The sequence below is a fragment of the Mercenaria mercenaria genome, chromosome 18 (genome assembly GCF_021730395.1).
Source record: "Mercenaria mercenaria strain notata chromosome 18, MADL_Memer_1, whole genome shotgun sequence".
Taxonomy (NCBI): domain Eukaryota; kingdom Metazoa; phylum Mollusca; class Bivalvia; order Venerida; family Veneridae; genus Mercenaria; species Mercenaria mercenaria.
The window spans coordinates 11,661,334-11,674,630 of record NC_069378.1 but is presented as its reverse complement, the minus strand read 5'-3'; the positions used below and the strand labels follow the sequence as shown (position 1 = coordinate 11,674,630).

General features: G+C 37.0%; 1 protein-coding gene across 1 annotated transcript in view; it reads right to left on the bottom strand.

Annotated features, from left to right (window-relative positions):
- Positions 1-13,297, bottom strand: part of LOC123537955 (titin-like) — a 402,126-nt gene that overhangs the window by 214,336 nt on the left and 174,493 nt on the right. Inside the window, exons 109-110 of the mRNA XM_053530681.1 lie at positions 12,708-12,829; positions 12,083-12,185 (exon numbers count right to left, since the gene is read on the bottom strand). Coding sequence (XP_053386656.1) covers positions 12,083-12,185; positions 12,708-12,829 — 225 coding nt within the window. The remainder of the gene's footprint in view (positions 1-12,082; positions 12,186-12,707; positions 12,830-13,297) is intronic.

Sequence of the window (13,297 nt, the reverse complement as noted above, 5' to 3'; positions counted from 1 at the left end):
TGCTGGAGCTGCTTTTTCTACTTCAATTTCAAGAACTTCCTCAACCTCAGGTGTCGGTTTGATCTCAATATCCACTTCTGTTGGTTTTGGTTTCTCTTCTTCAACTTGTGCTGTAGGTTTAATTTCAATTTCAACCTCTGCTGGAGATGATGGCTTTTCTACTTCAATTTCAAGAACTTCTTCAACCTCAGGTGTCGGTTTGATCTCAACATCGATTTCTGTTGGTTTTGGTTTTTCTTCTTCAACTTGTGCTGTAGGTTTAATTTCAGTTTCAACCTCAGCTGGAGCTGGTTTTTCTTCTTCAATTTCAAGAACTTCCTCAACCTCAGGTGTCTCTTTGGTCTCAACCTTGACTTCTGTTAGTTTTGGCTTTCCTTCTTCAATTTGTGCTGTAGGTTTAATTTCAATTTCAACCTCTGATGGAGCTGCTTTTTCAACTTCAATTTCAAGAAGTTCCTCAACCTCAGGTGTCGGTTTGATCTCAACCTCGACTTCTGTTGGTTTAGGTTTGTCTTCTTCAACTTGTGCTGTAGGTTTAATTTCAATTTCAACCTCTGCTGGAGCTTGTTTTTCTACTTCAATTTCAAGAACTTCCTCTACCTCAGGTGTCGGTTTCATCCCAACCTTGACTTCTGTTGGTTTTGGTTTTTCTTCTTCAACTTGTGCTGTAGGTTTAATTTCAATTTCAAGCTCTGCTGGAGCTGCTTTTTCTACTTCAATTTCAAGAACATCCTCAACCTCAGGTGTCGGTTTGATCTCAACATCCACTTCTGTTGGTTTTGGTTTCTCTTCTTCAACTTGTGCTGTAGGTTTAATTTCAATTTCAACCTCAGCTGGAGATGATGGCTTTTCTACTTCAATTTCAAGAACTTCCTCAACCTCAGGTGTCGGTGTGATCTCAACCTCGACTTCTGTTGGTTTTGGCTTTTCTTCTTCAACTTGTGCTGTAGGTTTTATTTCAGTTTCAACCTCAGCTGGAGCTGGTGTTTCTTCTTCAATTTCAAGAACTTCCTCAACCTCAGGTGTCTCTTTGATCTCAACCTTGACTTCTTTTGGTTTTGGTTTTCCTTCTTCAACTTGTGCTGTAGGTTTAATTTCAATTTCAAGCTCTGCTGGAGCTGCTTTTTCTACTTCAATTTCAAAAACTTCCTCAACCTCAGGTGTCGGTTTGATCTCAACCTCGACTTCTGTTGGTTTTGGTTTTTCTTCTTCAACTTCTGCAGTAGCTTTAATTTCAATTTCAACCTCAGCTGGAGCTGGTTTTTCTACTTCAATTTCACGAACTTCCTCAACCTCAAGTATTGGTTTCATCTCCACCTCTACTTCTGTTGGTATTGGTTTTTCTTCTTCAATATGTGCTGTAGCGGAAATTTCAGTTTCAACTTCAGCTGGAGATGGTTTTTCTACTTCAATTTCAAGAACTTCCTCTTCCTCAGGTGTCACTTTAATCTGAACCTCGACATCTGTTGGTTTTGTTCTTTCTTCCTCAACTTGTGCAGTAGGTTTAATTTCAATTTCAACCTCAGTTGGAGCTCGTTTTTCTACTACTTCAATTTGAAGAACTTCCTCAACTTCAGGTGTCGGTTTCATCTCAACCTCGACTTCGGTTGGTTTTGGTTTTTCTTCTTTAACATGTGCTGTAGGTTTAATTTCGATTTCAACCTCAGCTGGAGATGATGGCTTTTCTAATTTAATTTCAAGAACTTCCTTAACCTGAGGTGTCTGTTTTATCTCAACCTCGACTTCTGTTGGTTTTGGTTTTTCTTCTTCAACTTGTGCAGTAGATTTAATTTCAGTTACAATCTCTGCTGGAGCTGGTTTTTCTCCTTCAATTTCAAGAACTTCCTCAACCTCAGGTGTCGGTTTGATCTCAACCTTGACTACTGTTGGTTTTGGTTTTTCTTCTTCAACTTGTGCTGTAGGTTTAATTTCAATTTCAACCTCTGCTGGAGCTGCTTTTTCTAATTCAATTTCAAGAATTTCCTCAACCTCAGGTGTCAGTTTGATCTCAACATCCACTTCTGTTGGTTTTGGTTTTTCTTCTACAACTTGTGCTGTAGGTTTAATTTCAATTTTAACCTCTGGTGGAGCTGGTTTTTCTACTTCAATATCAAGAACTTCCTCAACCTCAGGTGTCGGTTTGATCTCAACCTCGACTTCTGTTGGTTTTGGTTTTTCTTCTTCAACTTGTGCTGTAGCTTTAATTTCAGTTTCAACCTCTGCTGGAGATGGTTTTTCTACTTCAATTTCAAGAATTTCCTCAACCTCAGGTATCTGTTTCATCTCAACCTTGACTTCTGTTGGTTTAGGTCCTTCTTCTTCGACTTGTGCTGTAGGTTTAATTTCGATTTCAACCTCAGCTGGAGATGATGGCTTTTCTACTTCAATTTCAAGAACTTCCTCAACCTCAGGTGTCGGTTTAATCTCAACCTCAATTTCTGTTGGTTGTGGTTTTTCTTCTTCAACTTTTGCAGTAGGTTTAATTTCAATTTCAACCTCAGCTGGAGCTGATTTTTCTACTTCAATTTCAAGAACTTCCTCAACCTCAGGTGTCGGTTTCATCTCAACCTCGACTTCTGTTGGTTTAGGTCCTTCTTCTTCAACTTGTGCTGTAGGTTTAATTTCGATTTCAACCTCAGCTGGAGATGATGGCTTTTCTACTTCAATTTCAAGAACTTCCTCAACCTCAGGTGTCGGTTTGATCTCAACCTCGATTTCTGTTGGTTTGGTTTTTCTTCTTCAACTTGTGCTGTAGGTTTAATTTCAATTTCAACCTCAGCTGGAACTTGTTTTTCTACTTCAATTTCAAGAACTTCCTCAACCTCAGGTGTCGGTTTTATCTCAACCTCGACTTCTGTTGGTTTTGGTTTTTCTTCTTCAACTTGTGCTGTAGGTTTAATTTCAATTTCAACCTGTGCTGGAGCTGCTTTTTCTACTTCAATTTCAAGAACTTTTTCAACCTCAGGTGTCGGTTTCATCTCAACCTCGACTTCTGTTGGTTTTGGTTTTTCTTCTTCAACTTGTGCTGTAGGTTTAATTTCAATTTCAACCTCTGCTGGAACTTGTTTCTCTACTTCAATTTCAAGAACTTCCTCAACCTCAGGTGTCTGTTTTATCTCAACCTCGACTTCTGTTGGTTTTGGTTTTTCTTCTTCAACTTGTGCTGTAAGTTTAATTTCAGTTTCAACCTCAGCTGGAGCTGGTTTTTCTCCTTCAATTTCAAGAACTTCCTCAACCTCAGGTGTCTCTTTGATCTCAACCTTGACTTCTTTGGTTTTGGCTTTCCTTCTTCAACTTGTGCTGTAGGTTTAATTTCAATTTCAACCTCTGCTGGAGCTGCTTTTTCTACTTCAATTTCAAGAAGTTCCTCAACCTCAGGTGTCGGTTTGATCTCAACCTCGACTTCTGTTGGTTTTGGTTTTTCTTCTTCAACTTCTGTAGTAGCTTTAATTTCAATTTCAACCTCAGCTGGAGCTGGCTTTTCTACTTCAATTTCACGAACTTCCTCAACCTCAAGTGTTTGTTTCGTCTCCACCTCTACTTCTGTTGGTATTGGTTTTTCTTCTTCAACATGTGCTGTAGCGGAAATTTCAGGTTCAACTTCAGCTGGAGATGATTTTTCTACTTCAATTTCAAGAACTTCCTCTACCTCAGGTGTCACTTTAATCTGAACCGCGACATCTGTTTGTTTTGTTCTTTCTTCTTCAACTTGTGCAGTAGGTTTAATTTCAATTTTAACCTCAGCTGGAGCTCGTTTTTCTACTACTTCAATTTCAAGAACTTCCTCAACTTCAGGTGTCGGTTTCATCTCAACCTCGACTTCGGTTGGATTTGGGTTTTCTTCTTTAACATGTGCTGTAGGTTTAATTTCGATTTCAACCTCAGCTGGAGATGATGGCTTTTCTAATTTAATTTCAAGAACTTCCTCAACCTGATGTGTCTGTTTTATCTGAACCTCGACTTCTGTTGGTTTTGGTTTTTCTTCTTCAACTTGTGCAGTAGGTTTAATTTCAGTTACAATCTCTGCTGGAGCTGGTTTTTCTCCTTCAATTTCAAGAACTTCCTCAACCTCAGGTGTCGGTTTGATCTCAACCTTGACTACTGTTGGTTTTGGTTTTTCTTCTTCAACTTGTGCTGTAGGTTTAATTTCAATTTTAACCTCTGGTGGAGCTGCTTTTTCTACTTCAATATCAAGAACTTCCTCAACCTCAGGTGTCGGTTTGATCTCAACCTCGACTTCTGTTGGTTTTGGTTTTTCTTCTTCAACTTGTGCTGTAGCTTTAATTTCAGTTTCAATCACTGCTGGAGATGGTTTTTCTACTTCAATTTCAAGAATTTCCTCAACCTCAGGTATCTGTTTCATCTCAACCTTGACTTCTGTTGGTTTAGGTCCTTCTTCTTCGACTTGTGCTGTACGTTTAATTTCGATTTCAACCTCAGCTGGAGATGATGGCTTTTCTACTTCAATTTCAAGAACTTCCTCAACCTCAGGTGTCGGTTTCATCTCAACCTCGATTTCTGTTGGTTTTCGTTTTTCTTCTTCAACTTGTGCAGTAGGTTTAATTTCAATTTCAACCTCAGCTGGAGCTGATTTTTCTACTTCAATTTCAAGAACTTCCTCAACCTCAGGTGTCGGTTTCATCTCAACCTCGACTTCTGTTGGTTTAGGTCCTTCTTCTTCAACTTGTGCTGTAGGTTTAATTTCGATTTCAACCTCAGCTGGAGATGATGGCTTTTCTACTTCAATTTCAAGAACTTCCTCAACCTCAGGTGTCGGTTTGATCTCAACCTCGATTTCTGTTGGTTTTGGTTTTTCTTCTTCAACTTGTGCTGTAGGTTTAATTTCAATTTCAACCTCTGCTGGAACTTGTTTTTCTACTTCAATTTCAAGAACTTCCTCAACCTCAGGTGTCGGTTTTATCTCAACCTCGACTTCTGTTGGTTTTGGTTTTTCTTCTTCAACTTGTGCTGTAGGTTTAATTTCAATTTCAACCTGTGCTGGAGCTGCTTTTTCTACTTCAATTTCAAGAACTTTTTCAACCTCAGGTGTCGGTTTCATCTCAACCTCGACTTCTGTTGGTTTTGGTTTTTCTTCTTCAACTTGTGCTGTAGGTTTAATTTCAATTTCAACCTCTGCTGGAACTTGTTTCTCTACTTCAATTTCAAGAACTTCCTCAACCTCAGGTGTCTGTTTTATCTCAACCTCGACTTCTGTTGGTTTTGGTTTTTCTTCTTCAACTTGTGCTGTAAGTTTAATTTCAGTTTCAACCTCAGCTGGAGCTGGTTTTTCTCCTTCAATTTCAAGAACTTCCTCAACCTCAGGTGTCTCTTTGATCTCAACCTTGACTTCTGTTGGTTTTGGCTTTCCTTCTTCAACTTGTGCTGTAGGTTTAATTTCAATTTCAACCTCTGCTGGAGCTGCTTTTTCTACTTCAATTTCAAGAAGTTCCTCAACCTCAGGTGTCGGTTTGATCTCAACCTCGACTTCTGTTGGTTTTGGTTTTTCTTCTTCAACTTCTGTAGTAGCTTTAATTTCAATTTCAACCTCAGCTGGAGCTGGCTTTTCTACTTCAATTTCACGAACTTCCTCAACCTCAAGTGTTTGTTTCATCTCCACCTCTACTTCTGTTGGTATTGGTTTTTCTTCTTCAACATGTGCTGTAGCGGAAATTTCAGGTTCAACTTCAGCTGGAGATGATTTTTCTACTTCAATTTCAAGAACTTCCTCTACCTCAGGTGTCACTTTAATCTGAACCGCGACATCTGTTGGTTTTGTTCTTTCTTCTTCAACTTGTGCAGTAGGTTTAATTTCAATTTTAACCTCAGCTGGAGCTCGTTTTTCTACTACTTCAATTTCAAGAACTTCCTCAACTTCAGGTGTCGGTTTCATCTCAACCTCGACTTCGGTTGGTTTTGGTTTTTCTTCTTTAACATGTGCTGTAGGTTTAATTTCGATTTCAACCTCAGCTGGAGATGATGGCTTTTCTAATTTAATTTCAAGAACTTCCTCAACCTGATGTGTCTGTTTTATCTGAACCTCGACTTCTGTTGGTTTTGGTTTTTCTTCTTCAACTTGTGCAGTAGGTTTAATTTCAGTTACAATCTCTGCTGGAGCTGGTTTTTCTCCTTCAATTTCAAGAACTTCCTCAACCTCAGGTGTCGGTTTGATCTCAACCTTGACTACTGTTGGTTTTGGTTTTTCTTCTTCAACTTGTGCTGTAGGTTTAATTTCAATTTTAACCTCTGGTGGAGCTGCTTTTTCTACTTCAATATCAAGAACTTCCTCAACCTCAGGTGTCGGTTTGATCTCAACCTCGACTTCTGTTGGTTTTGGTTTTTCTTCTTCAACTCGTGCTGTAGCTTTAATTTCAGTTTCAATCACTGCTGGAGATGGTTTTTCTACTTCAATTTCAAGAATTTCCTCAACCTCAGGTATCTGTTTCATCTCAACCTTGACTTCTGTTGGTTTAGGTCCTTCTTCTTCGACTTGTGCTGTACGTTTAATTTCGATTTCAACCTCAGCTGGAGATGATGGCTTTTCTACTTCAATTTCAAGAACTTCCTCAACCTCAGGTGTCGGTTTCATCTCAACCTCGATTTCTGTTGGTTTTCGTTTTTGTTCTTCAACTTGTGCAGTAGGTTTAATTTCAATTTCAACCTCAGCTGGAGCTCGTTTTTCTACTTCAATTTCAAGAACTTCCTCAACCTGAGGTGTCGGTTTCATCTCAACCTCGACTTCTGTTGGTTTAGGTCCTTCTTCTTCAACTTGTGCTGTAGGTTTAATTTCGATTTCAACCTCAGCTGGAGATGATGGCTTTTCTACTTCAATTTCAAGAACTTCATCAACCTCAGGTGTCGGTTTGATCTCAACCTTGACTTCTGTTGGTTTTGGTTTTTCTTCTTCAACTTGTGCTGTAGGTTTAATTTCAATTTCAACCTCTGCTGGAGCTGCTTTTTCTACTTCAATTTCAAGAACTTCCTCAACCTCAGGTGTCGGTTTGATCTCAACCTCGACTTCTGTTGGTTTTGGTTTTTCTTCTTCAACTTGTGCTGTAGGTTTAATTTCAATTTCAACCTCTGCTGGAACTTGTTTTTCTACTTCAATTTCAAGAACTTCCTCAACCTCAGGTGTCGGTTTTATCTCAACCTTGACTTCTGTTGGTTTTCGTTTTTCTTCTTCAACTTGTGCTGTAGGTTTAATTTCAATTTCAACCTCTGCTGGAGCTGGTTTTTCTACTTCAATTTCAAGAACTTCTTCAACCTCAGGTGTCGGTTTCATCTCAACCTCGATCTCTGTTGATTTTGGTTTTTCTTCTTCAACTTGTGCTGTAGGTTTAATTTCAATTTCAACCTCTGCTGGAACTTGTTTCTCTACTTCAATATCAAGAACTTCCTCAACCTCAGGTGTCTGTTTTATCTCAACCTCGACTTCTGTTGGTTTTGGTTTTTCTTCTTCAACTTGTGCTGTAGGTTTAATTTCAATTTCAACCTCTGCTGGAGATGGTTTTTCTACTTCAATTTCAAGAACTTCTTCAACCTCAGTTGTCGGTTTCATCTCAACCTTGATTTCTGTTGGTTTTGGTTTTTCTTCTTCAACTTGTGCTGTAGGTTTAATTTCAATTTCAACCTCTGCTGGAACTTGTTTCTCTACTTCAATTTCAAGAACTTCCTCAACCTCAGGTGTCGGTTTGATCTCAACATCCACTTCTGTTGGTTTTGGTTTCTCCTCTTCGACTTGTGCTGTAGGTTTAATTTCAATTTCATTCTCAGCTGGAGCTCGTTTTTCTACTTCAATTTCAAGAACTTCCCCAACCTCAGGTGTCTGTTTGATCTCAATTTTGACTTCTGTTGGTTCTGGGTTTTCTTCATCAACTTGTGCTGTAGGTTTAATTTCAACCTCAGCTGTAGCTGCTTCTTCCACTTCAATTTCAAGCACTTCCTCAACCTCAGGTGTCGGTTTTATCTCAACCTCGATTTCTGTTGGTTTTGGTTTTTCTTCTTCAACTTGTGCTGTAGGTTTAATTTCAATTTCAACCTCTGCTGGAGCTGGTTTTTCTACTTCAATTTCAAGAACTTCTTTAACCTCAGTTGTCGGTTTCATCTCAACCTCGACTTCTGTTGGTTTTGGTTTTTCTTCTTCAACTTGTGCTGTAGGTTTAATTTCAATTTCAACCTCTGCTGGAACTTGTTTCTCTACTTCAATTTCAAGAACTTCCTCAACCTCAGGTGTCTGTGTTATCTCAACCTCGACTTCTGTTGGTTTTGGTTTTTTTTCTTCAACTTGTGCTGTAAGTTTAATTTCAGTTTCAACCTCTGCTGGAGCTGGTTTTTCTCCTTCAATTTCAAGAACTTCCTCAACCTCAGGTGTCGGTTTGATCTCAACCTTGACTACTGCTGGTTTTGGTTTTTCTTCTTCGACTTGTGCTGTAAGTTTAATTTCAATTTCAGCCTCTGCTGGAGCTGCTTTTTCTACTTCAATTTCAAGAACTTCCTCAACCTCAGGTGTTTGTTTGATCTCAACATCCACTTCTGTTGGCTTTGGTTTCTCTTCTTCAACTTGTGCAGTAGGTTTTATTTCAATTTCAACCTCAGCTGGAGCTGGTTTTTCTACTTCAATTTCAAGAACTTCTTCAACCTCAGTTGTCGGTTTCATCTCAACCTCGACTTCTGTTGGTTTTGGTTTTTCTTCTTCAACTTGTGCTGTAGGTTTAATTTCAACCTCAGCTGTAGCTGCTTCTTCTACTTCAATTTCAAGAACTTCCTCAGCCTCAGGTGTCGGTTTGATCTCAACCTCGACTTCTGTTGGTTTTGGTTTTTCTTCTTCAAGTTGTGCTGTAGGTTTTATTTCAATTTCAACCTCTGCAGGAACTTGTTTTTTTACTTCAATTTCAAGAACTTCCTCAACCTCAGGTGTCTGTTTTATCTCAACCTTGACTTCTGTTGGAGTTGGTTTTTCTTCTTCAACTTGTGCTGTAAGTTTAATTTCAGTTTCAACCTCTGCTGGAGCTGGTTTTTCTACTTCAATTTCAAGAACTTCCACACCCTCAGGTGTCGGTTTGATCTGAACATCCACTTCTGTTGGTTTTGGTTTTTCTTCATCAACTTGTGCTGTAGGTTTAATTTCAATTTCAACCTCAGCTGGAGCTGGTTTTTCTATTTCAATTTCATGAACTTTCTCAACCTCAAGTGTTTGTTTCATCTCAACCTCTACTTCTGTTGGTATTGGTTTTCCTTCTACAAGTTGTGCTGTAGGTATAATTTCAATTTCAACCTCTGCTGGAGCTGCTGTTTCTACTTCAATTTCAAGAACTTCCTCTATCTCAGGTGTCGGTTTGATCTCAACATTGACTTCTGTTGGTTTTGCTTTTTCTTCAGCTTGTGCTGTAGGTTTAATTTCAGTTTGAACCTCAGCTGCAGATGGTTTTTGTACCTCAATTTGAATAACTTTCTGAACCTCAGGTATTGCTTTAAGCTCAACCTTGACTTCTGTTGGTTTAGGTTTTTCTTCTCCAACTTGTACTACAGGTTTCATTTCAATTTCAACCTCAGCTGGAGCTGGTTTTTCTACTTCAATTTCAAGAACTTCCCCAACCTCAGGTGTCTGTTTGATCTCAACGTCGACTTCTGTTGGTTTTTCTTCTTCAACTTGTGCTGTAGGTTTAATTTCAGTTTGAACCTCAGCTGGAGCTGGTTTTTCTATTTCAATTTCAAGAACTTCCTCAACCTCTGGTGTTGGTTTGATCTCAACCTCAACTTCTGTTGGTTTAGGGTTTTCTTCTTCAACTTGTGCTGTAGATTTAATTTCAATTTCAACCTCAGCTGGAGCTGGTTTTTGTACTTCAATTTCAAGAACTTCCTCAGTCTCAGGTGTGGATATGATCCTAATCTCTACTTCTGTTGGTTTTGGTTTTTCTTCTTCAACATAAGCTGTAGGTTTGATATTAATTTCAAGTGCAGCTGGTGTTGGTTTTTCTACACTAATTTCAGTAACTTCCTCAACATGAGGTGTCGGTTTGATTTCAAGCTCATCTTCTGTTATTTGTTTTTCTTTTACAACCTCTGTCGTGGGTTTAATTTCTATTACAGACTCTTTATCACTGATCTCAAATGTATTATGAACAATTAATTCAGAACTAGTTTCAGGAATAATTTTTACTGAGCTAAGTTGAAGTGGAGTTTCAACTGAAATATCTTGCATCTCAGTAGGTTGGTTTGCTTTAACATCAACAGTGGAAATTTCTGATGTAAACGTAAAACAGGAAGGTTATGTAAGAAAGGTAAGGAAGAAAAATCATAAAGTGCTTATTTCCAAAGAGCAGATCTCTTTGTTATGCAGTAATATATCCATTTGCACAGGGTAAATGTCCATTCATTTCAACAATAAAAATGATTTACTTAATATTGGAAAGAAAACTAGCAGTATTTAAAAAAAACCCAACAACATACATTATATTTTGGAAAACAAAAATTAAAGTAAATGTTTGTTATGTAGCATACAGTTTTCATACAAATTTTCTTTCATCAATAGTTTATCTTGTTTCTGCGATTTTTTTTCCATTTCATCACATAAGAATACAATGATGTGCCACTAATTAATTTCCGAGAGTTTCATGCCTACATAATTACAATATAAAATCAATGAATCAAGAGAGATCTGCCCTTTCATCAAAAATGAAAATAAATGAAAATACCATGTGGGATAAGGGCATGTTGGATAAAAGGAACCAATACTGTAAGGAAATAAGCTTTAATGAGGCTGAAGTATTTCTTTTACCCTTTTTTTCTTCATGAATAAGTATTTTGAAATGTTTGCCTTAAATATTTTCTTTGTCTTTAGTCATTTCTGAAGATACTACATGTATATGTATTTCAGCCTCAAAAAATTATTTAATTACAGTAAAAATAGGGTATAAAGGGCTGACGAAAAGAAACCACATCTTGTTCAGTTATTCAGTAACTTTTGAATGTCCATGCTTAGTATTACTACTAATTTAGATAAATGAAATGAGTTGACGGATGTTAAAACTCCGTAACAAAATAAAAATAATAAGCTACTAGGTCATATTCTATAACGGCAATATATTCAAGAAATAATACATCCCAAATAGTGACTTTATCATTGAATAAAATTATTGTTTGGAAATCAGATGCGAAAGCATAATACGCATCTGAGAGACAATAATCTTAATAAGACACACTCACTGTTTAAGATGTATTACATGTATTTTGATTCACAATATCAAGGGTAACTATCCACATCCTTGATGACATCTGCCCATTTTGTTTCATTTCATGTTTAACACTATTATGTAATAATTGTGACGTACAGTGATTTTGTTGCATGATAATGTCACACTTCCAGTTTTGTTTAACCTTTAGCCTGCTAAATTTCTGAAATGGACTAGTCCATCATTCAATTCGGGCAATATCACTTATTATCACTTATTATTCAAATGGGTGTTGCAGGCTGATCATGATCTACACTGGTCGCAAAGGCAGAATCAATCATGTCCAGCATGATAAGGGTTAAATAGGAAAACAAAGTTGGGCAGTGTTAGAATCAGTGTTAGACTAGTCTAAATTAATACACTGTGAATAAGTCAGTCTATTTATATATATGTGCCTCATAGTAAACAATGTTAGAAAGATCTAATATACTGGAACTACTGAGTGCTGATATATTAGGTTGTACACCGTGTTTACAACAACTATGATAAAAGAACTTTGTGACACTTAGAAAGAACACTTTTTCTCAACAATATTCTTCAGTCATTTAGTTTTTTAATATATGCAGATCTAACCTTTTCTCTAAATTTTGACAACAACAAATACAAAACTAAGACTGTATAGAAATTCTTTTAAATCTCTATAAGTGTTTTCTTTACTTTTCAAATTAAATAAATCTCAGTCATAATCATAAAGATTCATCATGTCCAATTGTATTCATTACGTCACAATTTTACTGTTTCAAAAATTATATAGTCACACACATATTCCGCTGATCCTCTAGAGTGTGTTCCTTCAGCAAAGTCTCACACAAGCTTTTTTAACCAAGAGTATACTTCTTAAATAAATTTCCTACCTTTAGGCCGAGGAACAGACTCCTCTGTAACCAGTTCAACTGAAACTTCCTCTTCTTCTGTTGGTTTCTTTTCCAGCAAGACTTCCTCCGTTTCCATGGAAATCTGGAAAAAGAAATTTTATTTCATGAAATTTTAAACCACTCGTAAAACTAAACTGATCATATTTGGTGAAGAGGGATTTCAAGGTAGGGGCAATCCAAAACATTTTTTCTCAATAAAAATTCTATACATTTTCTTCTTAAAATCTAACTTGCCACATGAGGTTATATCATGATGCTGAAGTCAAGTGTTAAGTTTTTCTACAAAGCATTTGACCAAGTCATTTTGAGAAACCTGCTTACATGCAGAATTTTTTATACAACAAGTTCTAACTTAAAAAGTGGCATATTTTAAGCAAAATGTAACCTAGAGTTATGTAACTTTCCCAGTGAGATCATCTGATGATGCCAAAGACAAGTTTGAAGTTTGTAAGAATGTGGCAGAGTAGTTTGCTTACATGGAGAACCTTGGTGATGCTGACCCTGAGGCTGACAGGGACAAATGGGTGACAACAATAGCTTTATTATTTGAATTTTTTTAAATAAACCAGCTAAAAATGAGAACACATTTCAATTCTAGTCTTACCTCAAACGTCTCTTCTGTTGTTAGTTTCTGTTCAATTTCAAATGAAACCTCGGAGACAATTTCTTCACTAGGCACTTCTTCAGTGAGACTTACATCAGCACGTACCACTTCTTCCTCTGGTACTGTAATGGTTTGAATATTCAAAATTATTTCTGATCAACCACATAGTTATTTACAACAGTTTGATAAATATGGGAAGGTATTATCTTCAACTAGTCAAAAATACTTCTCAAATTCCATTTCCCCAGCCTACATACATGTATTCACTTGAAATTTGATCAGCAGAAAATTTATCCATGAATAAGCTCTCTTTAGTCATTAATAGTTAAATCCTTTTTTCCCCCATAACATAACAGTAAGTAGTTTCATTAAAAAGGTCACCATAGAAAAAAAGGTATTTTTAATCTAGGTGCACACTGAAATTTGAATTTAATTATTTTGACTGTTGGAAGATAATAGGAAATAACATGCCAAAAATGTAAAAAGTGGAATTTATACATTAAATACATTTCACACATAGAAACAGTAGACAAACATTTAACACATACATGAAAACCAAAGATAATGTCTAAAAATCCTAACATTAGAAT